The following is a 12,343-nucleotide window of genomic DNA, read 5'->3' on the forward strand; positions in this document are numbered from 1 at the left end:
GATGCTTCTACAGGTGAGACAGCTACACCAGAGAGTACAAAGTAATGTGTTGGATACAGTTCCTACACAGACTTTAATACACAGGTGCCTTACGACTGATTCCTGTCTCCAATATCTTCTTGTCTTAACACTTGATGCTCATGATCCTCTCATGATGCACACATTTGGCGAATCAATGATGTCTTCAGTTATCGTATGAATCTTCTACAGGAGGTGCTGTGATTACTTCAATTTCAGCCATATACTGATGGTCAAGCTGACTGACCACTAGAGTAAACTTCATAGAATCCATGGTTATTACTGCACAAAGAAAACTATCTCCCACCTGCACAAACTAGTGCCCTGGATTGGGAGGCCAGATTGGCAGTAATCACACAGCAAGTCTTAACACTGTCCGACCTTCAGTACCTACAGTCTTGGAGTTTAGGAATTGAAAATTCTCTTGTCAGTCACAATAGTTTGTATTATTCTTCTAGTATCTGTAGACTGATCATGTCAGGGTTGCCAATTTTGGAGCAGCTATGGCAATAAGCATCTGAAATACTTATGCTTGTGTTCAAATAAATCAGCCTTGACAGCATACAAATTAATGGTGCTTGTATAACTCTTAACAACAAACGTTTACTAAATGATACATAAAGCAACATTAGATACAAGAAGAAACATCTTCAGACTTCTCTAGGAACAATGTGTGTATTTGCAAAAAAGTTCTCAGTGTCTACTCTCATGGAGCATTGGTAAACAAAACAAAACCATCACTGGTTCCAAAACATGAGTGCCTCTGTTGACTAGCCCATGAACTCACTGACAGCTACGAACTACATTAGGTGACTTATTCATTACAATATTAATAAAGGTATAAAACACAAAATGTTAAAACACACAAATAGTTTTCCAGTGTAGGAAAGCGTCCCTATCTAATTTAATTAAATAAAATTAAAGTTGAGCACGAGAGAACAGGCATTTAGGTACCGGCACAATGAATAATGTTTACAAGTGGTTCAACACAAACAACCATTTTACTGAATCAATTAAACTACTACAAGGAGCAATGAGAAAACTCAAGAATTAATAGTTCTTTGTGATTTCTGAAACCAAGATGCACACAACTGATATAACACGCTAATATGTTGAACACTAAATAAAAGATTGGTGTCATGAAGCATGGCAAGAATAGTGCCCTCAGCAGTGATTTTCCCATAAAATAAACTCTCTAGACACAGTCCAAAATGAGCTCGGTGACACACACTAAAGTCATTAACTCATCACTTGCTGCTCACCGGCACTAACACAAATTTGCAGACACGAGACATGAAATAAAATTTTTTGTGGGGGAAATGGTCAGGGCAAATCTCAATGGAATGACACCCAGTCTTCACATGAGAGTACTGGCTGTGAAAGGCAGAAGCTCAAATCTTGGCTAGAACCCATGTGGGCACATACACTTTCCGGTGGGGGAGAGCAACTTGGGGTGCAATGCACTGCTTTACTGCATTGCAGGTGTACAGATGGTGTGGCATGAGCGAGTCTGAATACTTTTGCAACAAGCATTTAAGAATCCATTCGGTATTGTGTATAGCACTACTTGAAATACAAAGTCTGCAGCCATGTGGCATGTCCTTCACAGCGTGTCCGCAGGACTGAACTCCAGTTTCGTTGCTCAAAGAAAACTGAGAGTATGGGTAGCTAGCTATGTTCAAAGCTATTGCCTGGATTCCACTAGCTAATGACCTTGATAGATGGGTGTCTGATTGCATGGCAGAACAGAGAGCTTTGGATGGAAGTCGTCAGAGATGACAAATAAATAACCTCCCTGCATTAGCAGATGGTTATATGTCAACTAGATGTGTAAAGAATGGGGCCAGACAGCTAAAACCAATATGCGGTGAAGGGCCTCAAGACCAGCAATCTGTAAGCACAGATTAGAGTAGTGTAATACACTGGTTATGACATACCTGCATCTCTGATATTTGACTGTAACATATTCCGATTGAACATTCAAAAGACTTGTCTGTACAATAGGTCAACTTAACAAATGTGGCTAGGAGAACTTGACAGGTGCCCTCAACTGTTTACTACGCATTTATACGTCCTGTCATCATACATCACCAGTCTACATTTACGGCAAATAGTAACTCAAAATTTCATATTGAGATTCCCAAATAATTTAACCACTTTCTTTCAGAACTTTGACTAGGTCTATTAACTGGCAGAAAAATTTAGATATAAAAAAGTAAAAGAGGCTGAAGGAGTTAGGGAAAGTTGGTACATAAAATCTTGATCAGGAGGTACCAAAGCTATAACTAGAGCACAAGGAATCACCAAGCCTAGTCAAGAGACAGATACAGAGGGGGGGGGGGGGGGGGGGGGGGGGGAAACCCACACACACACACACACACACACACACACACACACACACACACACACACACACACACAGACAGACAGACAGACAGACAGAGAGAGAGAGAGAGAGAGAGAGAGAGAGAGAGAGCTGCTCCTCTTCTGTCTCACTCTCACAATATCTGCGCACAACTTTTTAATTTCTTTAGTATTTTAAATGTTAACTTCTACACAAAAGATTCATATACAGTATGTGAATAACTATCAGTACTGTTTTCCAAAATACCTTAACATGCAAAACAGCTGTCCCCGGTGGATGTGCATCTGCCATAGTTCTAAGAAGTTTTCCATTCAGAATGTCATACATGAGGATCAGTCCTCGGGCAAAGCCAACCAGAAGACGAGAACAGTCATGATTGAATCCTAAGCTGGAAACAGATCCCTGCTCTTGGTCTGTTGAACCAAGACACCATCGCAAGCGCTGTGAGGCATCGAAGACGAGCACCAGTCCATGAGATGTCCCCACAGCAATCATTGTCGTGGCAGCCATGGCTGTGGGCAATCCAGCATTTGATCGCTCCTGTGGGGAAAATACAAACTTGTGATGATGTTACAAAATAAGAGGATTCTTACTGAAATTCTAGTAATATAACTCTATTAAAGGCTATGAAAGATGAATAATCTCAATCACTTCAGGTGAAACCAAACTGATATTTCTTTCTTTTTAACTTTCGCATTAACCACCTGTAAAGGTTCAAGATGCTGTATTCACTATTGATGACAAAGTGGAATATGCATCTTTATTGAAGAAGTTATGAATTGAAAGAATATTTATTTAGCAGAATTCCTAAAAACTTAGTGCTGACATTACCTACCATACATAAAAAATCTAAATGCTGCAGAGTCTACGTTCTAATAAGAGGTTACATTTTTCAACATTGAAAATGGTCTGGAGAATTGACTGAGTGGAGTGCGACATAAGGCATATTTGGAAAGTAAGGATAATTTACATAGTTACCAATGTTGTACCTACTGAACTGTCATTTGACCTGGGGTGGAAGCAAAATAATAATGACTTTGAAAACAGTTAATGAGGGTATAATATCCCTCATTTAAAAGCACAGTGAGAGATAGCTGAATATGTGGTGAAGGTATTGCTTTGTCAAGGACTGGATGAGAATGGGAGCATTCGTTGTGCTGCTTCACAGTGGAGACGTGTTTGTTTGTTGTCACAGGAAGAGACCGCCGCAAGAGAAATATGATTCTGGACTAGCCAAGAAGGATATTGTCTGGTTGTAAAGGCTCTAACATTAGTACATCCAAGAAACTCATGGTCCACATGGTACACAGATGTCACAATGGGGGCACTGTAGGTGCATTTGATACTGACAAGAGCTATAATGAAACTATTTCAGCAGTTAGATAAACAGGAACGTAGCTCAAATGGCTCTTAGAGCTATGGGACTTAACATCTGAGGTCATCAGTCCCCTAGAACTTAGAACTAATTAAACCTTACTAACCTAAGGACATCAAACACATCCATGCCCAAAGCAGGATTCGAACCTGCAATCGTAGTGGTTGTGCGGTTCCAGACTGAAGTGCCTAGAACCACTCTGCCAATCCGGCCGGCCAGGAATGTAGTATGTTCAGTTAAGAAGGATTAGTTGAAATGTATATCACCTCTAAAATACAAATAATTATGAACAGAATGTGGAAACATCCCCAGGCTGTGGCTAAACCATGTCTCCACAGTATCGTTTCTTCCAGGAGTGTCAGCTCTGCAAGGTTCACAGAAGAGCTTCTGTGAAGTTTGGAAGGTGTGAGACGAGGTACTGGCAGAATTGAAGCAATGGGGTATGGGTCGTGAGTCTTGCTTGCGTAGCTCAGATGGTAGAGCACTTGCCCGTGAAAGGCAAAGGTCCTGAGTTCGAGTCTTCGTCCGGCACACAGTTTAAATCTGCCAGGAAGTTTCAACAGAGTGTGGTTGACTAAAGGATCACACAATTGGTGGTGTATTTGGTGTCATATGTGTCAGGAAAATGTAGTGTTCCAGTACAGGAAAACCACGAGAATGTAGTATGGTGGTTTTCTGGAAACTGTCTTGAGCAGCTATCATGGCAGCCCACATGTAATTGAAATACCTTAGACCTTATAGCTACAAACAGGCTGGACCTTATCAACAATGTCAATTCAGAAATGGGGATTAGCAATCATGATGTATTACAGCAGTTATGATTACGAAAGTTAATAAATCGGTCAAGAATGCTAGGAGAGTGTTTCTGCTAGATAGAGCAGATAAGCAGTTATTAGCGTCACACTTAGACTGTGAATTGGCATCACTTAATCCAATAAGATAGGAATTCTGGGCAACATTTAAACAGATTGTAAATCATGGTCTGGAGAGTTATGTGCCTAGTAAGTGGATAAAAGATGCAAAAGAACTACCATGGTTTAATAATTAAACTCAGAGGATGCTGAGGCTGTTGCACTCTCAGCTCAAAAGAGAATGCACAAATGATGACAAGCGAAGGTTAGTAGAGATTCTTGTGTCTGTGAAAAGATCTAAGAGCGAACCATAAAACAACTACCACCGTCACATCTTATCAAAAGATCTGGCAGAGTACCCTAGGAAATTTTGGGTGGTTGGTTAGTTGGTTATAGAAGGGACCAAACTATGCGGTCATCAGTCCCTCTGACCTTATATTAACTAAAACCGATAAAATACTACATTAAAAGAGGGAACTACAATATCCATAAAATGATAAACTATTAACAGGGAAGGAAGAAAAAGGACAAGAAGAGGTGAAGTAAAGAAAGTGACTAATGACAGGGGCATGAAGGAAGAAGCACAGGAGACAAGAGAGATGCTAAAGACATAACAGACCCCATAAGGAAAGGAATGGGAAGGCAGTTGAAGCCAATCCAGTTGTGGCGAAGGGGGGAGCAAGAGGGCCTGCCATTCCCTCCACTCACCGATAAGGTGGAAGGTCCCTCCCTTAAATAAAGCGATAAAAACCCTCATCACGAATAAAATGTAAAACGAGATCCACCGTTGAGGCATTGTGAGCCAACACCAGGGGTAGTGAGTCTGGAAAGCTAAAAGTCCGTCGCAGGGTGGCGAAGTTGGAGCAGTCCAATAAGATGTGAGCCATAGTCAACTCTGATCCACAACGACAGTGAGGGGGGTCCCCATGACGAAGGAGATAACCGTGAGTCAACCGAGTATGGCCAATGTGGAACTGCCATAGGATGGCAGAGGCCTTACGAGAGGCTCAGAAGGAAGACCGCCACGGAGTTGTAGAATCCTTAATCGCCCTGAGCTTTTTCAGCAAAGAAAGCGTGTGCCCTTCTGCATCCAAAAGGCCCAGCACCTGACGACATAATGCCGAGCGAAGGTCTATTTCCGGAATGCCAATAACAAGAGATGGCCTGGTAGTAGCTAACTTAGCCAGTCGATTGGCAAGTTCATTGCCAGGAATCCCAACATGGCCTGGGGTCCAAATGAAAACCACTGAGCATCCATGTTGAGCAAGGAGAGAAAGGGAGTCCTGGATAGCGATGACCAACGGGTGGCGAGGGAAGCACTGGCCGATAGCGTGCAAACTGCTCAATAAGTCACTACAGATAGTGAAGGATAGTCCTGAGCAGGAGCGGATATGGTCCAGTGCGTGCAAGATGGCTACCAATGCTGCAATAAAAACACTATAGCCATCGGGCAAGGAACGAAGTTCTTTGTGTCGCGCAGAGGTGTAAGCAAAACCAGTGCGGCCAGAAACCATGGAACCATCAGTATAAATCACTTCTGAACCCTGGAATGAACAGAGGAGGCAGCAGAATTGGTGGCGAAGAGCCATCGGAGGGACAGAATCCTTTGAATTGATTGAGAGATCAAGACAGAGCTCTGGCCGAGAGACGCACCAAGGAGGGGTATGTGCGTGAGCGGAGAAGAGAGGCGGTAAAGGGAATTGCTGGAGTTCATAAAACAGCTACTGAATGCTGACAGCCATGGTAAGCTCACATCGTTGCCACCGCTGCGGCAGGATGATCTCCGTGTCTGGATAAAGGAGACCATAATTAGGGTGCTCTGGGGTTCATCGAATGCGGAGCGCACAAGATATCAGTTGTTGTTGGCGCAAAACTTGCAGTGGTGGAATCCCTGCCTCTGCGAGTAGTCTAAGTATGGGGCTAGTCTGGAAGGCACCAGTCGCAAGTCGGACCCCACAGTGGTGGATGGGGTCTAGGATCTGCAGCGTCGAAGGTGATGCAAACCATAGACAGGACTTCCGTAGTCTAAACAAGACTGGATCAATGCTTGATACAATCTCAGGAGAACAGAGCGGTCTGCACCCCAGGCGGTATTGCACAGACACCTAAGAACATTGAGCGCCCATTACAGAGGAAGCAAGGTAGATAAAAAAAATTGTAAGCATACAAAGAGGGGGACACTGCCGGCCCAACAGCTGATACCAGACCATTAATGGCTAAGAGAAAGAGAGGGACTCTCAACACGGAACTCTGTGGAACCCCATTTTCTTGCCAATGGGAGTTTTGTAGCAGCAGCCAATGTGGACCCAAAAAGAGTGACAAGAAAGGAAGTTACGGATAAAAATGGGCCGAGTGCCACGAAGACCCCATTTGTGAAGGGTGGTGAGGATGTGGTGGTGCCAGGTGGTGTTATAGGCTTTATGCAGATCAAAGAAGACTGCAAGGAGGTGTTGCCAATAGGCAAAAGCTGACTGGATAGCAGATTCCAGGTGCACCAAGTTATCCACCGTAGAGTGGCCACAGTGAAAACCACTTTGAGTCGATGACAAAAGGTCGCGGGATTCAAGGATCCAAAACAGCCGCCGACTCACCATGCATCCGAGGAGCTTGCAGAGGGTGTTAGTAAGGCTAATTGGATGGTAGCTAGCCAACTGAAGAAGCAGCTTCAACACCGGAACAACGATACTTTCCTGCCACTGGGTAGGAAAGATTCCCTCACGCCACAGACGGTTGAAGAGGGTCAGTATACGATGGTGGCCAGCCACCGATAAGTGTTGCAGCATTTGATTATGTATCCGATTCAATCCAGGAGCTGTGTCGGGACAAAGGGCAAAGGCACTGGCAAATTCCCACTTGCTGAATGGAGCATTACATGGCCCCGAGCAGCAAGAAACAAAAGACAGAGGCAGTCGTTTTGAGTGCTCTTTCAGGAGAAGGAATGTGGGCAGATACTGAGCCGATGCCGAAGCTTGAGCAAAGTTTTGAGAGAAATTTTCTGCTACAAAGTCTGGATTGGTAAGGACAACACCATGCACAGAAATTCCTGCAACCCCGGTGGGAGGACAGTGGCCAAAACTTCGCCCGAGTTTCGCCCAGACTTGTGAAGAGGGGGTGTGTGGTCCTATGGCAGCTACATATCATTCCCAGCAAATCCGTTTCCGAGATTTGATTAAGTAAGGGCCCGGGTGCGGAGTTATTTGAAGACCAGCAGCAGAAGGGTGCCGCTTGAAGTGTTGAAGAGCACGGCGGCGGTCTTTTATGGCTGCAGCAATTTCCGGAGTCCACCAAGGGACCATCTTCCAGCGTGGGGAACCTGAGGAAGAAAGGACTGCTGAAACCGCTGCTGAAAGGATGGCAGCAGTCAAAGTCTGAGTAGATTCATCAACACTGTCGTGTGGCAATACGGAGGGGGGGGGGGGGGGATGGGAGCAGAGAAGAAGGCACCCCAATCAGCCTTAGATATGGCCCACCTGAGAGGGTGACAGAGCGAGAGAGAATGAAGGAAGGTCAGGTCAAAACAATAGGATAATGGTCGCTGTCACATAAGTCATCGTGGACTCCCCGCTGACTGGAGGGAAGGAGGCCAGGACTTCTGATGGAGAGGTCAATGGTAGAGAAAGTGCCGTGCGCCACACTAAAGTGTGTTGGAGCGCCTGTGTTTAACAAACAGAGGTCAAGCCCTGCCAGAACAGCTTCAACTGTCCTGCCCAGGGCAGTAGTCATATGATTACCCCAAAGAGGGTTGTGGGCATTAAAGCCCCCTAATAGTAGGAAGGGAGAAGGGAGTTGTTGGAGAAGGGTAGTGAGAGCATGGGATGTGGGAGGCCTGTCAGGTGGGAGGTAGAGATTACAGATTGTGATTGGAGTGGGCAGATGGACCCTGACAGCAATGGCTTCCAAAGTGGTATGGAGGGGAACCCATTTACTAACAATGTCCTTGCAGACCAAGGTGCAAACACTACCAGAAGCCTGTAAAGGGCCAATTCAGTCCCGACAGAAAGTGTGGAACCCACGAAGGGCGGGTGAGTAAGAATTGACAAAATGGGTCTCCTGGAGCACAATACAAGTGACAGAGTAGAAGGAAAGAAGGGGCTGCAACTCTGGAAGGTGATGCAAATACCCATTACAAGTCTACTGGAGGATTCTCAAGGCGGTGTCCAAAGGGAAAGCGAAGGGACCGGAGTCGGTCACGCCGCTGAGTCGCCATCAGTCACCAATAAGGATGGGGTAATATCCATTTAGGTGGGGTCAGACTCTTGGTTCATTGAATGGAGGAGGGGGAAAGCTGCACCTCAGGGGGTACTGGATGGGCCTTGCCCTTGTTCTTGCGTTTCTGCTTCTTCTCTTGGGCAGGAAGAGAAGGGCAGACTTTAGTGAGAGTGGGCACAGAATTTCACCAGGCAATCTTGGCGCCCACCGGCCATGGATCGCGCTGCCGATGTGGAGCCGTAGATTGCCTTTCAGGGGCGTGCTGGGAAGAGGAGTCCTGGGAGGGAGCTTCAGTACCGGTGGCCACCGAAGGAGAGGAACATTTCTCCGGTGGGGGAGGGGGAGCAGCACCCAAAGGGGTGGGTATGGGTACTGACAGGGAGGGGGAGGAGGAGACTGAAGGCATGGGGTGAATGGGATGGGGCTGGGAAGAGGATGGGGTAGGAGGGGGAATGGATGTAACGGAAGCAAAAGTAGAAGACAGACACGGGATGGAGCCGGTCATACTTTTGACAAGCCTCAGTGTAGGTGAGCCAATCTAAGGTATTGTACTCTTGAATCCTCCTTTCTTTTACAAACACCGGGCATACAGGCGAGTGTGGAGAATGCTGTCCATGACAATTTACACACACTGGTGCGGGAGCACAGGCACTCCCCTCATGGAGGGGGCGCCCACAGTCACCGCAGAGGGGATCAGTGGAGCAGCGGGAAGACAAGCATTTAAAACATCTCATCGGTGGTGGAATATAAGGTTTTACATCACAGCAATACACCATTACCTTGACTTTCCCTGGGAGGACATCCCCCTCGATGGCCAGGATAAAGGCGCCCGTAGCAGTGTGACTGTTTGGAAGGCCTCGCTGCACACGGCGGATAAAACGAACCGCTCGCCGCTCGACGTTAGCACGGAGCTCCTCGTCAGTTTGGAGAAGATGTTGGTGGAAAATAATGCCCTGCACTGAGTTCAAAGATTGGTGGGGTGTGACAGAGACTGAGATGCCACCGAGATGATCACAAGCACGCAGGGCGTCAGATTGGGCAGCAGATGTCTATGAGCAAAGCACTGGACCGCATTTTACTCATGGATTCCACTTTGCCGTACTTATCTTCAATTGTCTCCATGAAAAACAAAGGCTTGGTCATGGCAAAACTTCTGCCATTCGTCCTGGTGCAAACCAGGTACCAAGGGAAAGGTTTCAACCCAAGCCGGTGAGCTTGATCCTCCTCCCAGGGGGTGGCCAGGGAAGGGAAGGCCAAAGGATCAGGAGAAGGAGCATCACGTCTGCTATGGAAGCTAGGTAGAGAGTTCATCCCCAAATGGCTCACACTGAACGGAAAATTTTGGCAATGGAGGCCAAACCCCAAGAGGACCAAAAACGCCAAAAAGGAGATGGAAACAGTAAACTAAACAATAGCACATACCAAAACAAAGCCAGGAGGATAGCCAGGCTGACAAAGAAGTCCACGAAGAGGGAAAAGAGGGGGCAGGGACAAAAAGAGTAAGGATAGGGAGGGAGAGGAACAGGGATGGTAATGCAGCCTGGAAAGGAAAGGAGACTGCAATAGCTCGGGGCCCCGTGTGCGCCACACATGGACCCACTAAAGGACTGTGGGCCCCTGGGGGGGGGGGGGGGTAGGGGACTTTGGTCTTATGTAAAATTGCTAAGTGGGTCTAAAGTTCTATTCAGACCTCGCTGACCAGTCTGATGTGGCAGTTAAAGATAGCAAAATGAAAGCCGAAGTTTTAAATTTCATGTTCAAGAAATCTTTCACGCAGTAGAATCATACAAACATACCATCACTTGACTACCAGACAAACTCCCATCTGAATGACATAGTACAGTAACAAGCATCCCTGGCATAGAGAGACAACTGAAAGATCTGAAAGCAAATATATCACCAGGTCTGGATGGAATCCCAGTTCAATTTTATGAAGAGTACTCTACAGCACTGGCCCCTTACCTAGCTTGCATCTATCACTAACCTCTCACCCAGTGCAAAGTCCCAAGTAACTGGAAAAAAGTGCACGAGACTCCAGTACATAAGAAGGGCAAAAGAACAGACCCGCAAATTTACATACCAATTTCCTTAACTTCTATTTGCTGCAGGATCCTTGAACATATTCTGTTTGAATAGAATAAACTTTCTTGAGACAGAGAAGCTTATGGCCACAAATCAGCATGGTTTTAGACAGCATTGCTTGTGCTAAACTCAGCTTGCCCTTTTCACACATGATATAGTGTGAACTATGGATGTTTAGATTTCCAGAAAGCATTTCACATGGTGTCGCATTGCAGCCTGTTAATGAAGGTATGAGAATATGGAATAAGTTCATAGATAGGTCAGTGGCTTGACAACTTCTTACATAATAGAATCCAGTATGTTGTTCTTGATGGTGAGCGTTCATCAGAGACATGGGAATTGTCAGGAGTGAACCAGGGAAGTGTGATAGGTCTGCTCTCTATACACACAAATGATTTGGGGACAGGGTGGGCAGCAAACTGCAGTTTTTTTGCTGATGATGCTGTGGTGTATGGTAAGGTGTCATAGTTGAGTGACTGCAGGAAGATACAAGATGATTTAGACGAAATTTCCTCTGGGTGTGATGAATGGCGGCTAGCCCTGAATGTGGAAAAATGGAAGTTGATGTGGGTGAGTAGGAAGATCAAACCTGTAATGTTTGGATACAGTATTACTACTGCCCTGCTTGACACAGTCACATCGGTCAAATATATGGGCATAATGCAGCAAAGCGATACGAGATGGAATTTGCTTGTGAGAACTGTGGTAGGGAAGGCGAATAGTTGACTTTAGTTTAATGGGAGAATTTTAAGGAGTGGTTCATCTGTAAAGGAGACTGCACATAGGATGTTGGTGCAACCTGTTCTTGAGTACTGCTTGAGTGTTTGGGATCTGTGCGAGGTCGGATTGAAGGATGACATCGAAGCAATTAAGAGACCTGTTACCATATCGATGTAGGTGGTGTTCAAAAGCATAGCAAGGTACACAATGATGAGCTAGATGTTAGTAATGGGGCAGAAATAGAGGACAGATGTGGAGGAAGTGATTGGTATCTTCAGTGCAGCAAGGGAGGATGCATACAATTTGATGGAGACGTCTGTCAACAAACACAGACAATCTTTCTTCTGGAGCATTGTAACCAGCTGTGATGGGGTGACCAATAGGGATACTAGTATAGTTGGGTTTATGGAACCCTGGTGGCAGGTGCACTTAGAAGAGATTGCAAATGTGTGGAGAGAGACAGATCCAGGTGACCTAAAGTTTTCAGGAACAGTTACAGGTAAGGCTGCATTTCTCAAATACAACAGTGATGTTTGTCAGTGGAGATGCCTGAATACCGATGGACAAGCTGTCACTGCATTTGCTGACAATATTTGTGGTGCACTGGCGCACATTTTTGGAGGAATATTAAAGTCGGATTGATTTTAAGGTTATGAGAGTTATGATATAGGGGTTACTGGGATGGGATTTAGGAATGTAAGGTGGTGACATTTGGATATGAGGT

The 12,343-nt window shown here is 45.6% G+C and overlaps 1 protein-coding gene across 1 annotated transcript in view; it reads right to left on the bottom strand.

Annotated features, from left to right (window-relative positions):
• The window catches only part of LOC126252008 (vacuolar protein sorting-associated protein 8 homolog), a 208,484-nt gene that overhangs the window by 191,530 nt on the left and 4,611 nt on the right, over positions 1–12,343 (bottom strand). The window contains exon 4 of the mRNA XM_049952792.1: positions 2,629–2,922. Within this exon, the coding sequence (XP_049808749.1) occupies positions 2,629–2,922 (294 nt within the window). The remainder of the gene's footprint in view (positions 1–2,628; positions 2,923–12,343) is intronic.

The sequence above is a fragment of the Schistocerca nitens genome, chromosome 4 (assembly GCF_023898315.1).
Source record: "Schistocerca nitens isolate TAMUIC-IGC-003100 chromosome 4, iqSchNite1.1, whole genome shotgun sequence".
Classification (NCBI taxonomy): domain Eukaryota; kingdom Metazoa; phylum Arthropoda; class Insecta; order Orthoptera; family Acrididae; genus Schistocerca; species Schistocerca nitens.